Source organism: Bos taurus, chromosome 2 (genome assembly GCF_002263795.3).
Source record: "Bos taurus isolate L1 Dominette 01449 registration number 42190680 breed Hereford chromosome 2, ARS-UCD2.0, whole genome shotgun sequence".
Classification (NCBI taxonomy): Eukaryota; Metazoa; Chordata; class Mammalia; order Artiodactyla; family Bovidae; genus Bos; species Bos taurus.
The window spans coordinates 115,849,719-115,876,695 of record NC_037329.1 but is presented as its reverse complement, the minus strand read 5'-3'; the positions used below and the strand labels follow the sequence as shown (position 1 = coordinate 115,876,695).

The 26,977-nt window shown below is 43.5% G+C and overlaps 2 protein-coding genes across 2 annotated transcripts; one reads left to right on the top strand and one right to left on the bottom strand.

Annotated features, from left to right (window-relative positions):
* Nucleotides 1–11,925: 11,925 nt before the first annotated feature.
* LOC132343594 (small cysteine and glycine repeat-containing protein 4-like) lies at nt 11,926–13,359 on the bottom strand. The gene is given in 2 exon segments (XM_059880519.1): nt 11,926–12,462; nt 12,464–13,359. Coding segments are annotated over 2 exon segments (342 nt in total). The 5' UTR covers nt 12,524–13,359; the 3' UTR covers nt 11,926–12,180.
* Nucleotides 13,360–19,816: 6,457 nt separating this feature from the next.
* Nucleotides 19,817–20,698, top strand: LOC132343592 (small cysteine and glycine repeat-containing protein 9-like). Its single transcript, XM_059880510.1, has one exon. The coding sequence runs from the start codon at nt 19,844–19,846 to the stop codon at nt 20,129–20,131; it is 288 nt and encodes a 95-aa protein (XP_059736493.1). The 5' UTR covers nt 19,817–19,843; the 3' UTR covers nt 20,132–20,698.
* The last annotated feature ends 6,279 nt before the right edge of the window (nt 20,699–26,977 follow it).

Below are 26,977 nucleotides of genomic sequence, written 5' to 3'. Positions count from 1 at the left end.
TATACAATCAAGAGAAATGTGTTAACAATGAGGTATACGTGAGGTGTTGTCTGAGTATCTGTGGGGGAACAAAGGGGACTAGGGAGCTTTGGGGCTTCCCAGGTGACGCTAGTGGTAAAGAACCTGCCGGCCAGTGCAGTAGATGTAAAGCGATGTGGGTTCCATCCCTGGGTTGGGAACATAACCTTGAGGAGGGCACGGCAATCAATTCCAGTATTCTTGCCTGGAGATTCCTTTGGACAAAGGAGCCTGGCAGACTACAGTCCATACCATGGCAAAGAGCTGGACATGACTCAAAGTACTTAGCACCCATGCAGGGAGGTTTCAGGAAGAGGACCTGATACGATGGCTCCCTGCAGGCTTTACATGGTACACCTATGATGGCACTGCCACCGTTGGAGCATCCTGTGACATCACAGCTGAGCAGTATTAGTGCCCTAGGGAGCACTGAGCCAGGGGGAGCACTGCTCTGAGTTCTTCCTCTTTGCTGGCCTCGCTGGATGTCCAACCACAACTTCGTCGGTACTGGGGCTGAGGGATTCCAGGGAAAACAGAGGCAAAGAAAGCCTGGTAGTGGCTCCCTTCCTGCTGTGTTGGATGCAAGTGTCTGATTTTCAACTGACCAAAGACTTCAATGTCTCCAGATTCCTAGTGGGCAAAATAATTTGGGGGGGAGTCCATGGATTCTTATGTACAAAATCAGCCCAATCTATAGATGTCATTGGCCTTTCCTGGTGGTTCAGTGGGAAAGAATTCACCTGCCAATGCAGGAGACATGGGTTCAATCCCTGGTCAGGAAGATCCTCTGGAAAAGGAAATGGCAACCCACTCCAGTATTCTTGCCTGGGAAATCCCATGCACAGGGAAGCCTGGTAGATTGCAGTCCATGGGGTTGCAAACGGTCGGACATGACTTAGAGACTAAACAACAATAACAATAGGTGTCATTAAACGATTCACACTTACCTTATTTCCTGAATGTTTTTAAATTCCAATAGGTGCTATCCAAAAGATCTTCTGTAGTCACAGAAATAGACCTACAACAATCTCTCAGATTCCTAAGGAGACACACCCAGATAAGAGAGGCTTGTCTCCAAACACATTCAGGACAGAAGTGAGGACTGTATGATTAAATTATCATTATGCATTTAGAAATCTGCAACAGTATTACTGTTGAAGTTGGACAGTTGGGAGTTCATGACATGCTTAAAGTTTCTTTACAATAAACAGTTTAAAAATACAAAGATCAACAAATAGTGTACAATTAGAAAAAGATGCTCAACCTCACTAATAATCAAGAAAAGTATTGATCTTTTCATCTGCTATAGTAACAAAACATTGCTTTAATACTATCTGGTGTTGGTTGCAGAGTATAAAGCAAGCATCATACAAAGTGGGTGAGAATAACTGATGTACATTCTATAGAGGGTTATTCAGTTAACTTTCATCACTATGCAAAACATAGATAATCTTTGATATAGTAATACCATCCCTAGGAATTTGTTCAAAGGAAATAATCAGAAGAAAGAAAAGATGTAATATATAGTTAACATTTATGGAGTGCTTATTTTGCACTGGGGATTGACTCTTTTAATCTGCATAATAACCATATGGATCAGATATTAATATTATTATTATCGTTTCTATTGGTTCAGACGCTAAAGAATAGACCTGCAATGCAGGAGACCTGGGTTCCATCCCTGGGTTGGGAAGATCCTCTGGCAAAGGGAACTACCCACTGCAGTATTCTGACCTGGAGAAATCTGTGGACAGAGGAGCCTGGCAGCTACAGTCCATGGGGTTGCAAAGAGCTGGACACAGCTGAGCAACATTCATTTTCATTTTAGGAATAGGAGACCAGAAAGGTGAAGTTATTGCACAAATGGGTGAGCATTAAAGCTGAGAATTGAACCCTGGGAATCTGACCCCATGTGGGGAGTGTTGTGTTTGGACATTCATGACAACATTAAAAGTTCACTTATATGGAGACTTCCCTGGTTGTCCAGTGGCTAAGACTTCGAGCCCTTAATTCAGGGAGCCCAAGTTCCATTCCTGGTCAGGGAACTAGATCCCACATGCCTCAACTATGAGTTCGCATGCCACTGCTAAGACCCAGCGCAGACAAATAAATTAGATAAATAAGTTTTTTAAAGTTCACTCATAGGCATTTGGCCAAATAAACTGTGCTATCTACAACTATTACAATAGTTCCTAGATGAGCATCAAGCACCTTTGACTCTCAGACTCATCCTATCTGTACTTGCATGTGTACAAAGCTGAAGTTCCCTGTAAAATAGCCCACAGCGTATTCCAAACAAGGACAAACTGTAGCAATATGCTTTAGCCACCCTAATGTTCAGGCCTCTAATTAGAGCAGGGTCACATTTCCATCAGCCTCCACAGCCATGGTTGTGTCATGTGGGGTAATGGCTGGATCCGCCCCATTTTGTGTTGGAATCGCATCCCTCTGGTAGTCACTGCCAGGCTGCCCTACACCTCTGCACATTCCCACCTCCACTTGTCGTAAGAGATCCCTAGGGTGCCAGGTCACCTACTCAGCTGTCCCTCCTCATGGCACCCACCCACATTCCTCCACTTTCAACCTCCTCACCACAGACCCTCTTTGCTGCTTCTGACCAACTCTTGTGGATCCTTGCTCGGCTGGGCTGAGGGTGCCCTTCTGGCATTCACCACTTTTACACCATCCATACCCACCTCCCCTCCTCTGTCCCAGAGGTGGAGCAGGGTCTTCTTTTAATTCCCCACAACCTTTCAGACTCCAGATGACAACCAAGCTAGTCTCTACTTAAGGTACAAAGACAACAGAAAGGGATTTAAAAACATACCAATTCAGCCATGCTCTTTACCCCTGGATGCCTCTGTGACCCCCTCCATTCCACTACTGGTGTCTGGAGGGAGCACCAGCCAGCTCCCCTCCTCCAACAGAAATGCCCTCAGGCACCTCTGCTCCCCTTGGAATTCAGGCACAAACCACAATTAGACTCCAATGAAAGGAAAATTGGCCCACCCTGAGTGGGGCCTCACCCTGATCTTATTCTTAAATCTACCCCAGGTCTAGGCAGGGACTATGGGAAAACCTGCTCCCTTCAGGATAAATCCCACTTTATTTTCACCCACACAGATGTGGTCTTGCCTCCAAACCCAGAGTTCACAGCAGGACAATTACTTCAGAACTCAATAAACCAACATCTGTACCACCTGATACCTGGAGTATTTCAAGTGTCATATGTATGGGATGGGCTTCCTGGGTAACTCAGCTGGTAAAGAATCTGCCTGCAATACAGGAGATCAGATCAGATCAGATCAGTCGCTCAGTCGTGTCCGACTCTTTGCGACCCCATGAATCGCAGCACACCAGGCCTCCCTGTCCATCACCAACTCCCGGAGTTCACTCAAACTCACGTCCATCGAGTCACTGATGCCATCCAGCCATCTCATACTCTGTCGTCCCCTTCTCCTCTTGCCCCCAATCCCTCCCAGCATCAGAGTCTTTTTCAATGAGTCAACTCTTCACGTGAGGTGGCCAAAGTACTGGAGTTTCAGCTTCAGCATCATTCCTTCCAAAGAAATCCCAGGGCTGATCTCCTTCAGAATGGACTGGTTGGATCTCCTTGCAGTCAAAGGGACTCTCAAGAGTCTTGTCCAACACCACAGTTCAAAAGCATCAATTTTTCGGCGCTCAGCCTTCTTCACAGTCCAACTCTCACATCCATACATGACCACAGGAAAAACCATAGCCTTGACTAGATGGACCTTTGTTGGCAAAGTAATGTCTCTGCTTTTGAATATGCTATCTAGGTTGGACATAACTTTTCTTCCAAGGAGTAAGCATCTTTTAACTTCATGGCTGCAGTCACCATCTGCAGTGATTTTGGAGCCCCCAAAAATAAAGTCTGACACTGTTTCCACTGTTTCCCCATCTATTTCCCATGAAATGATGGGACCAGATGCCGTGATCTTCATTTTCTGAATGTTGAGCTTTAAGCCAACTTTTTCACTCTCCACTTTGACTTTCATCAAGAGGCTTTTGAGTTCCTCTTCACTTTCTGCCATAAGTGTGGTGTCATCTGCATATCTGAGGTTATTGATATTTCTCCTGGCAATCTTGATTCCAGCTTGTGTTTCTTCCAGTCCAGCATTTCTCATGATGTACTCTGCATATAAGTTAAATAAACAGAGTGACAATATACAGCCTTGATGTACTCCTTTTCCTATTTGGAACCAGTCTATTGTTCCGTGTCCAGTTCTAACTGTTGCTTCCTGAGCTTCCAACAACACAAGAGAAGACTCTATACATGGACATCACCAGATGGTCAACACCGAAATCAGATTGATTATATTCTTTGCAGCCAAAGATGGAGAAGCTCTATACAGTCAGCAAAAACAAGACCAGGAGCTGACTGTGGCTCAGACCATGAACTCTTTATTGTCAAATTCAGACTTAAACTGAAGAAAGTAGGGAAAACCACTAGACCATTCAGGTATGACCTAAATCAAATCCCTTATGATTATACAGTGGAAGTGAGAAATAGATTTAAGGGCCTAGATATGATAGATAGAGTACCTGATGAACTATGGAATGAGGTTCGTGACATTGTACAGGAGACAGGGATCAAGACCATCCCCATGGAAAAGAAATGCAAAAAAAGCAAAATGGCTGTCTGGGGAGGCCTTACAAATAGCTGTGAAAAGAAGAGAAGTGAAAAGCAAAGGAGAAAAGGAAAGATATAAACATCTGAATGCAGAGTTCCAAAGAATAGCAAGAAGAGATAAGAAAGCCTTTTTCAGGATCAATGCAAAGAAATAGAGGAAAACAACAGAATGGGAAAGACTAGAGATCTCTTCCAGAAAATCAGAGGTACCAAAGGAACATTTCATGCAAAGATGGGCTCGATAAAGGACAGAAATGGTATGGACCTAACAGAAGCAGAAGACATTAAGAAGAGATGGCAAGAATACACAGAAGAACTCTACAAAAAAGATCTTCACGACCCAGATAATCACAATGGTGTGATCACTGACCTAGAGCCAGACATCCTGGAATGTGAAATCAAGTGGGCCTTAGAAAGCATCATTATGAACAAAGCTAGTGGAGGTGATAGAATTCCAGTTGAGCTATTCCAAATCCTGAAAGATGATGCTGTGAAAGTGCTGCACTCAATATGCCAGCAAATTTGGAAAACTCAGCAGTGGCCACAAGACTGGAAAAGGTCAGTTTTGATTCCAATCCCAAAGAAAGGCAATGCCAAAGAATGCTCAAACTACTGCACAATTGCACTCATCTCACACGCTAGTAAAGTAATGCCCAAATTCTCCAAGCCGGGCTTCAGCAATATGTGAACCATGAACTTCCTGATGTTCAAGCTGGTTTTAGAAAAGGCAGAGGAACCAGAGATCAAATTGCCAACATCCAATCATGGAAAAAGCAAGAGAGTTTTTCCATGGATCATGGAAAAAGCAAGAGAGTTCCAGAAAAACATCTATTTCTGCTTTATTGACTATGCCAAAGCCTTTGACTGTGTGGATCGCAATACAGGAGACCCCAGTTCAATTTCTGGCTCAGGAAATTCCCCTGGAGAAGGGATAGGCTACCCACTCCAGTATTCCTGGACTTGTCTGGAGGCTCATATGGTAAAGAATCCACCTGCAATGCGGGAGACCTGGGTCCATATAGTCAAGGCTATAGTCTTCCCAGTGGACACGTATGGTTGTGAGAGCTGGATAGTAAAGAAGGCAGAATTCCAAAGAATGGATGGCTTCATACTGTGGTGCTGGAGAAGACTCTTGAAAGTCCCTTGGGCAGCAAGATCAAATCAGTCAATCTTAAGGGAAATCAACCCTGAATATTCACTGGAAGGACTGATGCTGAAGCTCCAGTATTTTGGTCATCTGATGCACACAGACAACTCATTGGAAAAGTCCCTAATCCTGGGAAAGATTGAAGGCAGAAGGAGAAAAGGGTGTCAGAGGATAAGATGGCTGGACAGCATCACCGATGCAATGAACATGAACTTGGGCAAACGCTGGGAGATGGTTAGGGCCAGGGAGGCCTGGCATGCTACAGTCCATGGGGTCGCGAAGAATCAGACACAACTGAGCGACTGAACAACAACAACAGTGTATGGGACATAAATATTATGTCTCTGTTAAAAAGTGCCCAACTCTGTCTTCTTCATGTTCATGGTCCTTCCCTTCCTCTCTAAGGGTAAAACTGACCTGGAACATCTTTCCTTTGAAATGACTGCTCCAAACCATTTGCAAATATGGGCTTGAACAAGAGTGTGAACTCACACACACTCCCCACACCAAGAAAAGAAATAGGGTGGCCCACACAGTTCTCTACAAACACAGCTAAAATACCCATCAAACAGCTGTTCCCTGAATGAACCTCGCTATCTGCCTCTGCAAGATCAGGATAAATGCTTATCTAGTGGTGGACCCTGGTAGCTCAGCTGGTAAAGAATCAGCCTGCCATGTGGGAGACCTGGGTTCAATCCCTGAGTTGGGAAGATCCCCTAGAGAAGGGAAAGGCTACCCACTCCAGTATTCTGGCCTGGAGAATTCCATGAACAGAGGAGCCTGGCAGGCTACAGTCCATGGGGTCGCAAAGAGTCGGACATGACTGAGCAACTTTCACTTTCACTGGTGGACCCAAATCAAAGGAGCAGTAACCTGAAGGTAGCTTGAAGTCGCCATGTTGAAGCCAGACACGGCTTTCAATTTTCCTATGAAACCTTTGCTGCTCTCTCCAAAGTATTACCAAGGGGCATAATCATAGGATGGAAGACAGTTGATAACTTAAGCTTTTCATGTTTGAAACTTAACTCTTGATCTTCCTCAAAAAGATGCATTTGTCACAAACATCCCTTCCTGGTTACCCTCACTTAACAGCAATCTCATCCTTTTGCACCAGCCTAAAAGACCTGTGGTCATGTATGGATGTGAGAGTTGGACTGTGAAGAAGGCTGAGCACCGAAGAATTGATGCTTTTGAACTGTGGTGTTGGAGAAGACTCTTGAGAGAGTCCCTTGGACTGCAAGGAGATCCAACTAGTCCATTCTGAAGGTGATCAGCCCTGGGATTTCTTTGGAAGGAATGATGCTGAAGCTGAAACTCCAGTACTTTGGCCACTTCATGAGAAGAGCTGACTCATTGGAAAAGACTCTGATGCTGGGAGGGATTGGGGGCAGGAGGAGAAGGGGACGACAGAGGATGAGATGGCTGGATGCCATCACTGACTCGATGGACGTGAGTCTGAGTGAACTCCGGGAGTTGGTGATGGACAGGGAGGCCTGGTGTGCTGCGATTCATGGGGTCACAAAGAGTCAGACACAACTGAGCGACTGAACTGAACTGACTGAAAAGACACTGATGCCCCCTGGATCCTGTTTCCCTCACACACAGGCACTGGGTTTATCAGCAAGTCCAGCAGACATTACCAGAGCCCAAAGCACTCATAATCCACTCACCACCTCCGTCCAGCAAGAACTTCCTCAAGATGGTGCAGTTTCTATTCCAACCCCTCCAAAGTCAATTCTCTACGTGCTGTTGAGTCATCCTTTTACAATGAAAGGCAGGTGATCTCTTTTCTAAAATCACGCTCTTCCCAGGTTGCCAGCTCCAGTCACGGTCAAAGCTGAAGTTTACAATTATCTATAATGACACCCATGAAACGCAGTCCCCATCACCTTGCTGAACTCCCTATGCTCAGCACCCTCATTGACCTGCCCTCTCACTGCCCCCTTCCCACCATTCACAATGCTCTTGTCCAATTAACTGGCCAGTTCATTCCTCCATCACTTTCTTCCTTTCCTCAAATGGCACTTTCTCTTTGAATCCTATTTGGACTGCCCAATACAAAATTGAAATCCCACCCATCCTCTCTGCTATTCAAACCTCCTGTACTCTGCTCTATTTCTTTTCTTTTGCATCACATTTTCATTTGCTTTGTTCTTTTTAAAGGACTTCAGAGGCCCAGAAAATGATGGACTGTAATCTCTTTGGTTCATAATATACCCTAAGCATAGTTTTTCTTATTTATTTTGCCAAGCATTTTAATAATTTATCAAGCTAGGATCTTAACAAGATAGCCTAACTATAAGGCTCCTCACCACCCCAACCCACCCCCTGTAACCCCACACCTAGGCAAGTCCCTACCCTAATGCCTGTGCACATAAGTCCTTTGATTTTCTTTGGACATGGATTGCTTACAACTATATGCATTTTTTCTATGAATATGCATCAATTTATTTGTTCATATCCTCTCTGGATAACGGGAAGTTCCATTGTTTCCAAGTTTTGCTATTTTTGACAATGCTGCTATGAACATTCTTGTATATATCTCCTGGAGACATATGCAAGAACTTACACACATTTATGAGTGGAATGCCTAAGTCTTATGGAAATAAATGAAGATCAATCAAAGAAAATGGGTAAAGGTTATTTATTCAGAGTTACTATGGCAAAGGGGCCACCCTCACTGTGTTACAACAGAGACTCAAAGGCAAACAGAGGAGTGGGAAAGTTTTATGGTGGAAAAAGGGGAGGATCCATGTGGACTCGGATTGGAGGCTGTTGTTGTAAAGAAGCTGTTGTAAAGTGGCTAACTAGAAGTAGGGTGTCCTATGTGATGGGTTAGACATACTTGACTTTCTCTGACTCGACCTAAGTTAGAAGAAGGGGAAAAAATTAGGGAAGTTGTCAGCTTTTAATCAAATTGCTATAGACATTATCATTTGACTTCCTGCACCCTTTGCTAGAGATACTTGGCTGCCTGGGCTGGTCATTTAGATAACCATGCCATTGGCCTGCATGCAACACAGAAGATCAGCCCGAGACTAATACTGAGTTGTCCACTAGATCTGAAGTTTCACATATATAATAAATATTTCTGTACAATTTATCTTCCTGAACTTTTTAATTATAAAGTAATTAATTTAATTATAATTATATTATTTCAATTATAAAGTAAATTGTACATATCTCCAAGTTAATTATTTGTTTCATCCTTTGCAACATTTAATAAACGCTCATTCTTTGTAGAAAAATGTGTTAATATTTTCTAATTCTCTGTGATACTTCTTCAAAATTTGCATTGTGTTGTTCCTACATAAGCTCTCTGGAAATATCTATAAGCAATGGGACACATGCAAGCCCTCAAAGATCCATCAGGAATTCAGTACCGCGCAAAGACAGTGTCTGGACAGAGCTTTTAGACAGTATGACCTTTATACTTGTGGATGTCAATGTGTGTATCCATATTTAAGGTGTATTTACTATTACAACTCCATTATCTATTATATTACAGTTATAAAAATCACCATGGTATGTAAGTTTCTAATTGCAGGAACAATCTGAAGACAATGAAGTATATACAGCATCAGTTGTGTAAAAAGAAAAAAAATGTCTGAGGGCAAGAATTTTTATCTCTTTTGTTCATTGGAGGATTCTCAGTGATAGAACGGTGCCTAGTGCATTGTGGGCACTCAATATATATATGTAAAATGAAGGGATATAATGTATCTATAAAATATTATGTTACGGGTGCATATGTTTCATCTTGCCATTACCCTCACAAGTAAAGACTGCATCACTCAGATCTATGTCCCCTCCATTAATGCAGGCTGGCTTCCAGCTTTTGCTTATTTTTATATAATCCACTGCAACACGCACAATGTTTGGCAAAGTTAGTGATCACCAGGTATAGGCTGAAGCAAATTCACTTATTTATATTATTAACCTTTGATGCACTTATTAATGTGAAGGCTGGCAAATAGTAATGAGTAATAACCCCCCAGTAAGCTGGATCACTCCTCATTGTCTAGGGACATCTGAACAAAGACTGGGCCGGGTGGGAAGGGCCTGTTTTTCCCTGAGCCTTGTTAAATCCTCCCACAGCCTCTTCCTAGACACACCCCTGTTGTTGTTATTGTTGCTGTTGTTTAATTGCTAAGTTGTGCCCAACTCTTTGCGACCCCCATGGACTGTAGCCTGCCAGGCTCTTCTGTCCATGGGATTTCCCAGGCAAGAATACCAGAGTGGGTTGCCATTTCCTTCTCCCGGGGATCTTCCTGACCCAAGGATCAAACCCACGTCTCCTGCACTGGCAGATGGGTTCTTTACCGCTGAGTCACCAGAGAAGCGGGTGTCATTGTTTTTGTGTGTGTGCTGTAACCTTGCACCCAGAACCAGTGTCTTCTGAAGTTCTTTTCAATGCAACACTTCTAAAGTATCCACCCCTGTGAGCACTGCCCAGGGGAGTGGGAAAGACACAGAGGGCAGGACCTCTGTGGTCCCAGCAAAGTCCAGAAGGAATAAGTCACCTTCTCAGCAACTGCCTGACCACTGATGCAGTGACCTGCCCCTTTCTTCATCTCTTGCTTTGACCAGGGAACAGATTTAGGTAGAAAATCCTAAGGGCACTGCATTCCGAGGGTGGGTTTATCAACATCGTACACTCTAAGTGGTTTCACCTTCAAGGCACTGTGAGAGATGTGATTGAAAGTACTTGTTGTAACCTCTTCATTTTTATGTTCCTACAATGTTCACTTATGATAGAATATAATCAAAGTGGGTAGTGTTTCAGTAACTCACTGCTGCTGCTGCTGCTGCTAAGTCACTTTAGCTGTGTCTGACTCTGTGCGACCCCATAGATGGCAGCCCACCAGGCTCCTCCGTCCATGGGATTTTCCAGGCAAGAGTACTGGAGTGGGGTGCCATTGCCTTCTCTTACTAATAGATTTATTCACTCATGACCAGACCAGTATTTTATAATCATAATCTTCCGAAAGAAAGTTGACTAGTACTGGTAATGAAATTTTAAAATCTCACTAAATTGTAGTCAGATGTTAAACAAATAAGACCTACACAAATAAACTAAGATAACCAAGACCTAAACAAATGCACATTGCTTTAGGCATCGAATTTCATCTGGCGGTAGACACTGAGATCAAAATCTGTTAGAAGGTTATCTAGGGGTAGAGAGAAAGTTATGTCATATGAGTTCATTGATATGGTGTTCCTAGAATCCTTTTCTCACTTACGTAAGAGGAGAGTTGAAGCCACAAATTTTTTAAAATTTATTATTGGAATATAATTGCTTTACAATGTTGTGATGGTTTCTGCTGTACAGTGAAGTGACTCAGCTCTATGTATACATATATCCTCTCTCTGTTGAGCCTCTCTCCCAGCTCCCCATCCCACCCCATCCCCATCCCACCCCTCTAGGTGGTCACAGAGCACCAAATTGAGCTCTCTGTGCTAACAGCAGCTTCTCACCAGCTCTCTATTTTACACATGGTCGTGTATATATGTCAGGGCTACTCTCTCAACTCGTCCCACTCTCTCCTTCCCCCACTGTGTTCACATATCCGTTCTCTACATCGGCGTCTCTGTTTTTGCCCTGCAAATGGGTTTATCAAAACCATTTTTCCAGATTCCATATATATGTGCTAATATACGATATTTTTCTCTTTCTAACTTACCTCCCTCTTTATAACAGGCTCTAGGTTCATCCACCTCATTACAATGGATTCAAATTCACTCCTTTTTATGGCTGAGTAACATTCCACTGTATATATGAACCACAACCACCAAATTTTTACCATCATGTGAAAACCTATTAGGGACAGATTATTCATTAATTACTTTAAATCCATCTCAGAAAACGTCAGGGGGTCTTACTCACTTCAGTGGGTTTAGTTGCATCTTTGCATGAGACACATTCAAACAATGAAAAAAGAGGAGATATTGACACATTTTTGAATGCCAGTTTTATGGTTTATTAGGAAAAGAACTGTCTACAGTTTACAGAATCAGGAAATAGTAGCAGAGACAGAGAATGCAGAAACCACAGAGAGAAGGAGAAAGAGATAAAACAAACATTTCAACAGTAAAATTTCGAGAAAGCATAGCATTAAAAATCATCACTCCATTTTGTGGGGCTCATACTTTGGTGATGGATGGAGAAAGACTGTGTGGGTGTTTTTCATTTGGAGGCAGAATCTCAGTGACCAGAGGATATGAATTAAATTCCTCAGCCTGAGAATTCATCTCAAGTCACCTATATGACATTCAAATCAGGGAGGACTGGCAGAAAGAAAGAAAATCTTACCAACGAGACAGTTACCAGCAGCACCTTCCCAGAGGCCAGACTGGCAGCCTAGTGGCAGCATTGCTTCTGGCAGCTGCACTTCTGCTGGCAGCAGCATTTCTGCTGGCAACAGCCCTTCCCACCGCCGCAGCCACACGAGTTGCAGCTGCAGGTGCGGCGGTGGCAGCAGACCACGGGGACGCTGCAGCAGCCCCCACAGCAGCCATAGCAGCAGGGGCAGCAGCTGGTGCAGCAGCCCACCCGGTAGCATCTGCAGCTGTTGCAGCTGCCACAGCCACCACCGCAGCCACCGCCACAGCCACCGCCACAGCCACCACCACAGCCACCGCCGGCAGCCACCTCCACAGCCACCACCGCAGCCACCACAACTTCCACAACCACAGCAGCCCATGGTGTCAGTAGAGAGGACTCAGGAGAGGTGAGGAGGGAGACTCAGGAGGTGAGGGAGGTCGAATGTCAGCTTCTGCTGGAGGGGACCCTTATATACCAGCTCTGGGAACAGGAGAGGGAAGACACATGACCACTTCCCTGTTGCTATTTGGCTCTGTAGTCATGGAAGAACATCATAATATATTAATTAGTACCCTTTTTAGGAATGTCAGCAAGATTTACTAGATGATGTTTATTTTTCTAAGTCAAACACCCTAAACATTCCAGTGAGGGCCCCTGGGAACTCTGGAAAAGGGGGTGCTATGATTGGTCATGGGCACACAAAGAAGTCTCACCTAACACAACATGTTGTGCTTGAAATGACATTTGAACAGCAAATAAACACTATCAGGAGGCTATTTCTGTGTACAGCCCAGAAGTCCTCTTTCCAAAGACTGGAGAAATTTAAGCGGTCTCAGCCTCAAAAGTCATTGCCAAGTTCAATAGCAGCCCCAGTCCCCTCACCAGAGCCTCTTTACTGGGGACTGGAAGGTCCTCACCACATGGTTTAAGGATGGCCACTGTGTTCCATTATGTAGTAGGTTGCACTTTGTGTGCTGGCTTATGAATAAACTTTTTCAATGACTTACTTTTTCCTGTAAAAATTCCTATTGCGATTAAAATAAGAAAGCTTGGACTTCCCTGGTAGTCTAGTTGTTAGGACTTCGCCTTCCAGTACAAGGGATGAATGTCTAATTCCTGGTCAAGGAGCTGAAGTTACAGGTGCCTTTGGCAAAAACAACAACAACAACAAAAATCAAACAGAAGCAATATGTAACAAAGTCAATAAAGACTTAAAAATTGATCCACATCAAAAAACAAATACATACATATACACATACATAAAATAAGAAAGCATTTCCTAGCTAGAAGGAAAAATGAATTTAGGTGCTTGAAGAATTTTTATTGATACTAAAATGAAAAATGAATTTGGGTGCTTGAAGAGTTTTTATTGATTGATATCTAAGAGGAAAATCTTATATGCAAAATCATATGGCCCACAGTGGCAGAGAGATGAAGAGAAACAATACAAAAGCCAAAAAAATTAAAAATAAAAAGGAAGATACTCCAGAAAAGTGAAAGTCACTCAGTCGTGTCTGACTCTTTGCGACCCCATGGACTATATAGTCCATGGAATTCTCCAGGCCCAGAATACTGGAGTGGGCAGCTTTTCCCTTCTCCAGAGGATCTTCTCAACCTAAGGATCAAACCCAGGTCTCCCACATTGCAGGCTGATTCTTTAGCAGCTGAGTCACAACTCAACTATCAAGGAAGCCCATCCAGAAAAAAAGGAATATAATCACAGTATATAATTTTTATTCTGTGATGAGTCATATTTATATTGTAAAATTTTATCATCAGTTACAGATTTTACTAAAAATAGTGACATAAATATTAATACATTAGGAGTGACATAAAAGAGTTCAATCCTCATTTTAACAAAACTAACAATGGCTACCAAGAAACAGTCATTCAAGGAATTAATAAGAAATATGAGGGTTTCCCTGGTGGTCCAGTGGCTAGGACTTCACACTCCCAATGCAGGGGGCCCAGGGTTCAATTCTTGGTCCAGGTCCCACATGCTTCAGTGAAGATCAAAGATCCCATGTGATGCAATTAAGACCAAGCACACTCATATAAATAAATAGTTTTTAAAAATAGAAAAGAAATGTGGGGGTGGGGGCAGCTCCTAGCAGAAATGATTGGCAAGATGGCAATATTGCCTTTGCAGAGTGGCCTAGAGGGTGAGGTGGGATGAGAGAGGGCAACTTAGAATTATTTTAACTGTGTACATACATATATTTTGTTAATAATATTCAAGATATCCTGCTAATTGACTGACACCTTCCCTGTGGCACATTTCACGTGACCCTATTACCCAGTCTTACTTCCTATTCTAAATCACAGATCAAATAGTCACACAAAATTTCCACTTACATCTCCCAGCACAGAACTTGGTCTACACCAAGAACTCTGCCCACCTTTATTAACTAACTGAAGGACAGTTTTCTTTCAAGCAAGTCTCAGGCAATTATATGGTTGCGAAATACTAGATGGGGAGATGCTTTGGAGAGATAAAAAACACTATCTCAGACTCGGCACTACTGACGTTTTGAGTCAGAGGTTTCCTTGCTGTGAAGGGAGTCCTATGCGGAATGTGGAGCAGTATCTCTGGCCTCAACCCACTAGTTATGACAACTTCTTCCTCAGTTCTGACAACCAAAGATGTCTCCAAATATTGTCAAGTGCCCTGGGTGGGGGGCGGTGCAAAATTGCCTCCCATTGAAATCTAGTGCCCTATAGAAATGTGAATGGATCCAGTGGTAAAGAATCGGCCTGCCAGTGCAAGAGATGCAGGTTCAATCCCTGGGTTGGGAAGATCCCCTGAAGTAGGAAATGGCAACCCACTCTGGTATTCATGGAATTTTCCATGAACAGAAGAACCTGGCAGGCTACAGTCTATGGGGTCACAAGAGTTGGATGTGACTTAGCAACTGAGCACACACAGAAATGTAATAGGGATAATCCATGCCAAGCTGTTCTGGACAACAATGCAAGTTTAGAAACAGCCCCATGAAATCTGCAAAAGGATTTGGGGTAAAATTCTTCTTCCCTCTTCTTGGGAGAAGCCCCTGGACATGTGATTCTGAAGGGGCTAAGCCCCTGAGCTGGCTGGTGAAAGAGGACAGGAGAGGCCTCATCCACTCTTACTTCTCCCTGCTGCCGTACTTACGAGCAGAAATGCTCAGAAAATGCTTGCTAGAGTAAATTGATCTGCATTTTCATGTAGCTTCTTTTGTGCTAAATGTCACAAGGCAGGCAGTAACAGTAAGAACACCACAGGAAATTCTACTGATGCCAACAAAACAAAATCCTGCCTTCCCTTTCTAAAAGTGGAGTAGAAAGACACACACACACAAGCAAAAATGCCAGACAACGTTCACACGGTCTTGCTAGTCAATTGTAAGCCAACATTTTATCTCGCACCCCTGCAGGAAGTGAAAAACGGAACACAAAGAAACACAAGCGATGCTTGGTGAGGGGAAGGGCAACTGTTGGAAGTGGGGTTTGCCTGCTGACTCCTGGCTGCCACAGACATTACTGAAAAGACAGGAGACCTGAGGAAGGGGCCTGGGGAGACGGTCTTTTCTATAATATTGGGTACCCCAGGGAACTCAAAGGGCTTCCAAAAGACCTAGGTTGTGGAGAAGAGAAAGACGATAAGGAAAAGGGGCATAAAAACAGAACTGGGAGAATGAATGCAATGGACACACTCAGCTCCATGCTTCTCCCACAGCTCATCCCCCCACCCCAATTTATATCGCCTATAGGCTAGGTAGCCTGCCATGGCCTTCTTCTTGGCTTCTGTTTGGAAGCCTCCATGGTGGTCCTTTAACCCAAATTAAAGTTTAACTTTAACCCAAGTTTAACCTGGATTTAACATCATCTCAGTTTGAGCCACTATAACCAAATACCAGAGTGGCTTATTAACAGTAGGAATTTATTTCTCATTGTTCTGGAGACTGGAAGTCTGAGATCAGAGGGCCAGCAGTGTGAGGTTCTGGTGAGAACTCTCTTCTAGGTTGCAGACACCCAGCTTCCAGTTGTATCCTTACATGGTAGAAAGAGGGTGAGAGAGATCTCAGTGGTCCCTTTTAAAAGGGCTCTAATCTCATTCATGAGAGCTCCATCCTCATGACCTAATCACTTCCCAAAGGCCTCCTATTAATATCACATTGGGGTTAGGATTTCAGGATATGAATTTTGGGGGAACAGAAACATTCAATCCATTGCAACTTCCTCATTACTCTTCAACTGGCCCTTTATCGTTTCACTTCTGTGTTCCTGATACAAGGATGAAAATATAAATACAATATGATATCAGACTTTGAAAAGTTCACAATCTGGTCAAGAACACAAAGGGTTATTATCTGTTAATGTGAAGACATCAAGAAAGAAATAGAGAAAATTCAAAAGAAGTGAGTGTTGATCTCTGGGCAGAAGATGCTTCAGCTGAGTTTTGAATAAGACCAGAAATCTTCCCAGAGTCCACAAGTGAGGAAAATAGAGATGGTGAGATTTCCTTCTTAAAAGATGATTTCTTAAAATGATTGATCATAGTATCTTCTCAAGTATAAAAATGTAACAAAGGAATTAAGCTTGACTGTGAAAGCAAGCTTAATCCCCATTCCTCCAGGCTTTGCAATCTATGGTGGCATTTGCAGAGGGTACCTGAGTGGCACTGAGACATAAGTGCTTCTTGAGAAGTGATGGGTCACTGAGCATATGTGATCCATTGTGGGCTTCTCTGCAGAGGAACATAGTACTGACTAACCATTGTTCTATACAAAATATCTTAAATATAATAGGAAATCATTGTAATCACTGTCACTGATGTTGGATCTCAAAGTCATCAGTTCAGTTCAGTCGCTCAGTCGTGTCCAACTCTTTGTGACCCCATGAATCGCAGCACACCAGGCCTCCCTGTCCATCACCAACTCCCGGAGTTCACTCAGACTCACATCCATCATGTCAGTGATGCCATCCAGCCATCTCATCCTCTGTCGTCCCCTTCTCCTCCTGCCCCCAATCCCTCCCAGCATCAGTCTTTTCCAACGAGTCAACTCTTCACATGAGGTGGCCAAAGTACCGGAGTTTCAGCTTTAGCATCATTCCTTCCAGAGAATACCCAGGGCTGATCTCCTTCAGAATGGACTGGTTGGATCTCCTTGCAGTCCAAGGGACTCTCAAGAGTCTTCTCCAACACCACAGTTCAAAAGCATCAATTCTTCGGTGCTCAGCTTTCTTCACAGTCCAACTCTCACATCCATACATGACCACAGGAAAAACCATAGCCTTGACTAGACGAACCTTTGTTGGCAAAGTAATATCCCTGCTTTTGAATATGCTATCTAGGTTGGTCATAACTTTCCTTCCAAGGAGTAAGTGTCTTTTAATTTCATTGCTGCAGTCACCATCTGCAGTGATTTTGGAGGCCAAAAAAATTAAGTCTGACGCTGTTTCCACTGTTTCCCCATCTATTTCCCATGAAGTGATGGGACCAGATGCCATGATCTTCGTTTTCTGAATGCTGAGCTTTAAGCCAACTTTTTCTCCCCACTTTCACTTTCATCAAGAGGCTTTTTAGTTCCTCTTCACTTTCTGCCATAAGAGTGGTGTCATCTGCATATCAGGTTATTGATATTTCTCCCGGCAATCTTGATTCCAGCTGTGCTTCTTCCAACCCAATGTTTCTCTCGATGTACTCTGCATATAAGTTAAATAAGCAGGGTGATAATATACAGCCTTGACGAACTCCTTTTCCTATTTGGAACCAGTCTGTTGTTCCATGTCCAGTTCTAACTGTTGCTTCCTGACCTGCATACAGGTTTCTCAAGAGGCAGGTCAGGTGGTTTGGTATTACCATCTCTTTCAGAATTTTCCACAGTTTATTGTGATCCACACAGTCAAAGGCTTTGGCATAGTCAGTAAAGCAGAAATAGATGTTTTTCTGGAACTCTCTCTCTTGACTTTTTCTCAAAGTCATAATTGAAAGCAAAAAGTTAGCCCGATAGTCTCAGCAGTAGGTTCTGAAGAAACAAAGCAGATCTTAGAATCGAAGAGTCATGGTAGACCCTTCACTGTGTGCAGAGTGAGGCAGAATTGAGTTGGAACCCCACTCAGACCCCAAATGTTACCCTGAGCAAATCCTTGGACCCCTCTGAACCAGAACTGCTAATGAATCTACCTTGAAGGACTATGCTGAGAATAAACACAATAAAGTACCTGACATGTGGTTAGTCCCTTTCTTCTAAGAAAGCTAAGGATAAAAGCTAACATGGTATGCAAAGTTTCTTATATTTACACGAACCTCATTAACTGGTAGTCATGATAAATGTGTGATTTTTTTCAGACCTGGCAACACAAATATATATGGGACAAATTATTCCAACTAGAAGACTTTCTGGAAAAGGTAAAACTGGAGGCAGGGTTTAGTGGGGAAGGAGGGATAAACAGGTAGAGCATTTTTTAGAGCTCTTTTCTTTAGAGCAGTTTGCTCTGTATGATACTATGATGGTGGCTACCTGTCATTATATTGAGTTTGCCAATAAGTTTGTTTGGACTTTTCCATAAGATGTAATGGAAGAATCCAAATGAACTTTTGGGCAACCCAATACTTATTGAAACTCATAGGATATACAAGACCAGAATTCAACCCTAACATAAATTATGAACCTTGGGTGATAATGACTTTCCAGCGTAGGTTCAAGGTTGCAACAACTATAGCTCTCTGGTGTGGGATGTTGATGACGGTAGGTGTAGCGGGGCAGGGAGCATATGGGAAATCTCTCAAACAATTTTACTAAACAATTACTAAAACAATTTTACTATGAACCTATATCTAAAACTACTCTTAAAAATACAGTCTAGTTCAAAAAAATAAACATGATTTAACCTAAACTAAGGAAACTGATTCACAGAGAGACTGTGGTTTTCTGGGGACATGAACTCAGTTGGTGGTTGGGGTTCTTGGTTTCTTTGGCCCTTACCCTGAGTATTGATTGGAGAAAAGAGACAGAGATAAACCAGCATGGGATATTCATTTTGAAACCCATCATCACAAAACCTCCTACCCCATAGCCATCCCCTTGCCAAGCAACTTGCCCATAGTTCAGGTACTTTCAAAATAAGGACAAAAGTGAATCTGCAAATAAATGAGAAAATTCTTTGACTTTTTAGCTGCAGAACCTCATGACCTACAAGGAGAGGCAAATTAGGGTGCTTTGCTTCCACACGTGGAATTCCACTTTGTCTGGGGTTCAGCAAAGAATGTCTGCAAACGGGAGGATTTCCCTCTGAAACTGAGGGAAAAGAACTTCACTAGATGCTGAGCGAGTGATCCCAATGCCCAGGAAACAGGCAAGTTTTCATCAAATGAAACTCACGGGAGGGTTAGACTTGCACTTAAAAACTGCTAGACGAAAACAAAATTTAACATTTTAGAAGCATGCTGTTTTATTAGAAGCATAACCCGAGGAAGGGGTCAATGCTAAAATAAGCAGTTGGATGAGGTCAGCGATGTTTCACAAGGAAATAGCCTCGAGGTCTGGTGAAACTCTCCAGAGGAACCTGGTGGAAACCATAACAAAGGAAGTGGTCACTTGCTCTATGTTAAGCCCTGAAGATGGTATTTAAGGGAGGGCCCCTGAGACAAAGGGCGTCAGACCTCCCTCCCTTCCTGAGTCTCCCTCCTCACCTCTCCTGAGTCCAAGTCCTCACCATGGGCTGCTGTGGTTGTGGAAGTTGTGGTGGCTGCAGTGGTGGCTGTGGCAGTGGCTGTGGTGGTGGCTGTGGTGGTGGCTGTGGCAGCTGCAACAGCTGCAGATGCTACCGGGTGGGCTGCTGCACCAGCTGCTGCCCCTGCTGCTATGGCTGCTGTGGGGGCTGCTGCAGCGTCCCCGTGGTCTGCTGCCACCGCCGTACCTGCAGCTGCAACTCGTGTGGCTGTGGCGGTGGGAAGGGCTGTTGCCAGCAGAAGAGCTGCTGCCAGAAGCAATGCTGCCACTGAGTGGCTGGTGGGCTCTGCCTCCCAGGGTAAGAGATGTTGGGAGCACAGCTCACAGCGTTTGGTAAGACTTCTCCTCGGACTTCCCTGGTGGCTCTGATGGTAAAGAATCTGCCTGCAATGCAACAGACCCAGGTTTAGTCTCTGGGTCAGGAAGATCCCCTGGAGAAAGGAATGGCAACCCACTCCTGTATTCTTGCCTGGAGAATTCCTTTGACAGAGGAGCCTGGTGGGCTCCATGGGGTGGTGTCCATGGGGTTGGGTCACAAAGAGTCGGACACAAGTGAGTGACTAATACTTTGATTTTTCTTTTTCCCTCCATCCCTCCTGCCCACTTCCTCCTGTCCCAGGTACCTGGCTGCCTTGTAACTGATGGTTCTGCCCCTTTACTCTGAGGTTTCAGGGCTTGTTCTTTCCCGTTAGTGTGGTATCATGATGACATTAATTTCTTCTCCCTGTATCTTCAGAACTCAGCATACGGAGGTATCTATTCTCTGTCACCTTTGTATTTTTTGTCTCCACTTGGGGAAAAAAAAAGATGAAAGATGACCATATATTATCAACATTAGTGCTTGGGAACACAGCCACTCATGTCAAAAATCTATTTATATTATAAATATGACAAAATTAAATAATGATGGTAATAATTCATTTTTTTAGAAAACATTACATTTGATGGACTTTTTGTTCTATTCTATTGTCCATTTACTAATTTTTCCCCTGTTTCAGTATTGTTAAAAAAAAAAAAAAAAGGAACTTTTTCTTAATTAAAAGTGATCTTTATTCTGATATGTCTCTCTGGACTATGAGATAGATACCTGCCCATGGGTGATCCAAGAGCACAAAAGACAAAAGGTGATACCCAAAGACTGGGATAAGTTTCAGTTAATGGATGATTAGTTCTCTACTATCCTATATCTGGGTTTATAATAAAGATAGGAATTTGGGGGAAGTCCCCAAACTTTGGTTGTCAATATCTTTGAGGGAAGTTCCTAGGCTCTCCTACAGATGCTGTTGTGACATCTGTGTCTGCAACTGAGTTCTGGCTTTAAGAGTTGACTGCACCAGTCTTCAGAGGTCAGCTTCACTCCCTCGTTCCATGTGTTTCTTACTCACTCTCATTCAGCAAGCATGGGCTGTATTAGGCTAGATATTCAGCCAAGTACTAGAGGTCTGAGACTAAACAATCCTTTGCCCTCAAGGAGTAGACATCTCAGAGGAAAACGGAGAGTCAATTACAATATAGCTTTCTATTTCAGTTTTCTTTGGTCACTTTTCTCCAGGATGGATCCTACATCAGCAATCCAAATCGATTTGGGGGGTATATAACTGCAGCCACTGTGCTGAGTACTAATGTAAGAGACACTCAATTCATTTCCTGGATAAGCCAATCAAGGAAATAGTTGATACTTTTCACAATGCTTTTCACCCAGCCTCCCAGCTGACCAGTTCCTCCTCCCTAATAACAACCCCCCCCTCCTCTTTTTCCTTTCTCCTTCCTCTTCAGCCTCCTCTGTAGCTCCATTCCCAACATTGGTACCCAAGGCCCAAGCCTTCATCTTCTTCTCCATCATTCTATGCCCTCATCTGGCCTCTACTATTTTTTCTTTCCCATGGTACTCAACACTTCCTAACATACCATATAACCCATAAATTTACCATGCTCACCCTTTGTCATTCCCTCCGCCTCACCCCACACCCAACAAGAATGTACAAAGCAAAATTCTCACTCTTTTGTTCACTGACCTATTTCTGGCACCTAGGATAGTCCCTGGTACGAGTCCAGTTCAGCTCAGTCACTCATGTCCAACTCTTTGCGATTCCATGAATTTCAGCATGCCAGGCCTCCCTGTCCATCACCAACTCCTGGAGTTCACTCAAACTCATGTCCACCAAGTCGGTGATACCATCCAGCCATCTCATCCTCTGTCATCCCCTTCTCCTCCTGCCCTCAATCCCTCCCAGCATCAGAGTCTTTTCCAATGAGTCAACTCTTCGCATGAGGTGGCCAAAGTACTGGAGTTTCAGCTTTAGCATCATTCCTTCCAAAGAACACCCAGGACTGATCTCCTTTAGAATGGACTGGTTGGATCTCCTTGCAGTCCAAGGGACTCTCAAGAGTCTTCTCCAACACCACAGTTGTATATACTCAATAAATAGCTTTGTAATGAAGAGATGATTTTTCAAAAAGTGTTTAATCATGGAAAATGTCAAACATACACAAAGGTGGAGAATAGTACAAGAAACGCCTAAGAACCATCACCCAAGAAAACAACTGTTAACGTATGGCTCATCCCTTGTCATCTATGCCCTCCTCCACACCCCTCCCATCACCGGATCATCCAGACCAGAATCCCCACGTCATCTCCGCAGCAAATATGTTCACATTTCTGGGAACAAATGGATTCCTCGTCATCTCTCTCTGACTTAGACTATGGCTAAGAGCTATCCGAGGAATGCGGCAATAAACTTCTCAGGGTCCAAAGCGAAGTGGTCTCTCAGGAAATCATTTAGAGGAAAACATGATACCCTCACCTCTAAGAAAACTTCAGCTTTCCCTGGGAGGGCCCTACAACTTATTCTTTGCCACTTCCTAGGAGCATCTTGCTAACTTATAGGCAGACTTCTTAAAAAAATCACAGGAGGATGAGAATAGAAAATCCAAACCTATAGGACAGTGACCCAAGACACCTGGGGAGACCTTTAATCAATGTCATTTTCACTACTGGCCTTCAGAAACAAGCACTGTTCATCTTTGGGGAGAGTTTTCTGTTTCAGCAACAGATACATGAGGGGAGCTGCCCGTGAGAATGGGGTCCTTTGTCCGAAGGACACAGCTCTGGGAGCTGCCTCAGTCCTTGAGGGTTTGCTTGCAAACATAGCTCTCTGTCCCGCCACCCCAGAGATTAGGCGCTTATTTACTGCAGGCACCTGGAGTTCTGTGCAAACTTCTCACGCACAGAGAAATGTTATCTGGTGTAAGAAATAATAACAGGGAGCCATTCCCATGCTCTCAAGATTTCTTGTGACTGTTTGTAAGATGTATAGGCCAACCAGGAAAAAATGTCAACTGTCTTGTCTTTCTCACGCTCTTCTGTATAAATATGAGATGCTGAATAAAGTTGGTGTCAGACTGCGTCCCTTCGTGGAGCCGTGTCTGAACCTCTCGACCCCATCTTTGTTGTAGTCTCTTGCTTTAGTTTCTTTCTTAGCCCCGCTGTGCACGTTCTCGAGACCTGATCGACTTTGCTGGCTGGCACCGGCAGGTGGCGCCTGAACAGGGACTCGGGAATCGGAGCACGACAACGGCCGCTGCCCGCCAAGACTGAGGTAAGTAAAGAGGAATTCCTAATTAATTAAAGTAAAGGGCAGGGAGGGTGATTGTCGAGAGTAATAAATCATGGGACAAGGCAATAGCCGCCAGTTATTTGTACATATGTTGAAAACTATGTTAAAAGGTAGGGGAATTCATGTAAATAAGTTACAGCTAGAAAAGTTTTTACTTTTTATAGAAGAGGTTTGTCCCTGGTTTCCAGAAGAAGGAACAGTTAGTCTGGAAACTTGGGAAAAAGTAGGAAAACAATTGCAGACGTATTATTCCTTACATGGTCCCAATCGTGTTCCTATGGATGCTTTTTCTTTGTGGACTCTCATAAGAGACTGTCTGGATCCTGAACATGAGGGACATAAAATTCAAACGGCTCTCAGAGATTCCACAGGACCCGAAGTTGCAGAGCCTTCTGCCCCTCCGCCTGAGCCGCTTTATGCTGTGCCTAAGGGAACAGCTTGTAAGGCTGGAGGGAGTGATGATGTGTTAAGCTCTGATGAACAGAAAGAGTTAAATGAACAAGCAGCTCAGTACCATAGAGAGGGATATGCCTTGGGAGATGATGGTTAACATGCAATCCCCCTCGGGAAAAGGGGAATTAAAGCATTCAGGGCTTTCTGAAGAACAGCTGGAAAATTTAATTCAGAAGATTGTTATAACAGTAAAAAAGGATACACAGGGAGACTCCCAGTCCAGCCAGCCTGCGCCTCCAACATATCCTCCCTCGGTTCTTGCTGGACTCGATCCACCTCTGCCTTTCGTAGAACCGCGAGAGCTTATATCTATCCCTGCTTCTTTGCCCGGTGAAAACATAAAAATTAAAAGTGAGATATTATTATCTCCTATTCAACAAGCGATTAAGCGAGCTAATGAAAAAGGAAAACATATTCCCGGGTTTTCAGAAATCTATCCAGTATTTGAAAATGCTCAACAGCAGAGGTATTATGAACCGCTGCCCTTTAAGCAACTGAAAGAGTTAAAAATGGCTTGTGCACAATACGGCCCGACTGCACCGTTTACTCAGGCTATTATAGAGGCTTTAGGAAATCAAAATCTGCCACCTAATGATTGGAAACAGGTTGCTCGGGCTTGTTTATCTGGAGGAGATTATTTACTATGAAAATCTGAGTTTGCTGAACAGTGTGGGATCACAGCTGATATCAATCGGCAACAGGGACTGAACACCACTTATGAAATGATGGTGGGAGAGGGAAAATATCGAGACACTAATAGTCAACTTAATTATTTGCCTGGAGCCTACCCTCAGATTAGTGCTGCGGCTCTACGAGCATGGAAAAAACTTCCAAATTCTGATTAAAAGACCAAAGATTTATCTAAAATTCGCCAGGGGCCAGATAAGCCATATCAGGATTTTGTTGCCCGCCTGCTTGAGACAATTGGTAAAATGATAAGAGATGAGCAGGCGGGGATGGTGTTGACTAAACAGCTTGCTTATGAAAAGGCCAATTCGGCTTGTCAAGCTGCCCTGAGATCTTACAGGAAAAAGGGAGGCTTATCTGACTATGTACGGATTTGTGCTGATATCGGCCCTTCCTACGTTCAAGGCATAACTTTGGCCGAGGCATTACAAAGAAAGACAGTCAAAGAAGTACTATATCAACAACAAAAGCGGGATAAAACTAGTGGTCGGCTTCAAGTCCCTGGCTCTGGCTGCTTTTCTTGTGGCCACATGGGTCATCAGGCCACCCACTGCCCACAGAAACAGGCCCGGAGACCTGCTCAAACCCCTAACCTTTGTCCTAGGTGTAAGAAAGGCAAACACTGGGCGAAAGATCGCCGTTCTAAAACTGACTTACAGGGAAAGCCACTTCCTCCAGTCTCGGGAAACTGGGTGAGGGGCCAACAATGTTATGGGGCGATACAAAATCTGACCAAATTGGAGACGCTTCAAGGCCAAAATGCATAACTGTTACCGAGTTGTTCAGAACAACTGCAGAGAGTACAAGATTGGACCTCAGTTCCTCCACCTACACAGTATTAACTCCTGAAATGGGCATGCAGGCTTTACCAACTGGAATTTTTGGCCCTCTTCCGAAGAACACTATGGGCCTCCTATTGGAGAGAAGCAGTACTACGATGAAAGGTTTATTAGTAGCCCCTGGAGTCATAGACTCTGATTATATGGGTGAGATAAAAATTATGGCCCATTCACCACAGGGCATAACAGTAATACAATCTGGTCAACGTGTTGCTCAATTAATTCTACTTCCTACAATTCCAGTTGGAAAAGCCATTAAGCAAGAACGAGGATCCCGAGGTTTCGGGTCTTCAGACGCTTATTGGATTCAGGCCATTAATAAACAGCGCCCTGAGCTGCTACTGTATATTCAAGAAAAGCCTTTTAAAGGTATTTTGGATACTGGTACGGATGTTTCCGTCATATCTCAAAAACATTGGCCTGATAAATGGCCTAAGCAGGTTGTAATTTCTACTTTACAAGACATTGGGCAATCACACAACCCAGAACAGAGTTCAACCTTTTTAAAATGGAGGGACGAAAAAAGACATGAAAGACATTTTCAACTTTATGTTTTGCCAAGACTGCCGGTTAATCTATGGGAGAGAGATGTTATGATGAATATGGGGGTATATCTTTATAGTCCAGATAAAAAGATTAGTAATCAATTGTTAGACCAAGGCCTTTTACCCCATCAGGGGTTGGGGATAAATTCACAAGGGCCTTTACAACCCCTGATCCCTGCAGTTAAAAATGATAAAGAAGGTATAAGATGTTTTTAGGAAGGGTCATTGATCGTCCTGCAATCCATGCTGATCCGATAAAATGAAAGTCTGATGATCCAGTATGGGTTGATCAGTGGCCCCTATCAGTAAAAAAGATCACGGCCGCCAATCAGCTTGTGCAAGAACAGCTTGCTCTCGGCCATATTACCCCCTCAAATTCACCTTGGAATTCACCTATTTTTGTCATTAAAAAGAAAACAGGTAAATGGAGGCTATTACAAGATTTACAAAAGGTTAATGAAACAATGGAATTGATGGGCCCCCTTCAGCCGGGGTTGCCTACCCCCATGGCCATTCCAAAAAATACTTACAAGATTATTATTGACTTAAAAGACTGCTTTTATACTATTCCCCTTGCCACTAATGACTGTCAAAGATTTGCTTTTAGTGTCCCTTCTACAAATTATAAAGAACCTATGAAAAGATATCAGTGACAAGTTTTACCTCAGGGAATGGCTAATAGTCCTACTCTCTGTCAGAAATTTGTTACTCAAGCTTTAAAAACCACTAGGTCCTTGTACTCCCAAATATATATTATTCATTATATAGATGATATTCTTTTGACATATCAAGATGAAGAGTTGCTATTAACAACATTCGCTTATATGCAAACTACATTACAGGATTATGGTTTGATTATCGCAACAGAAAAGGTGCAGCGCTTCCCCCCCCCCATTCTTATTTGGGGTTTTTTTCTGGAAAAAAAATGGTTTCGAGCTCAAAAGATAGAGATTTGTAAAGATAACCTGGTTACCTTG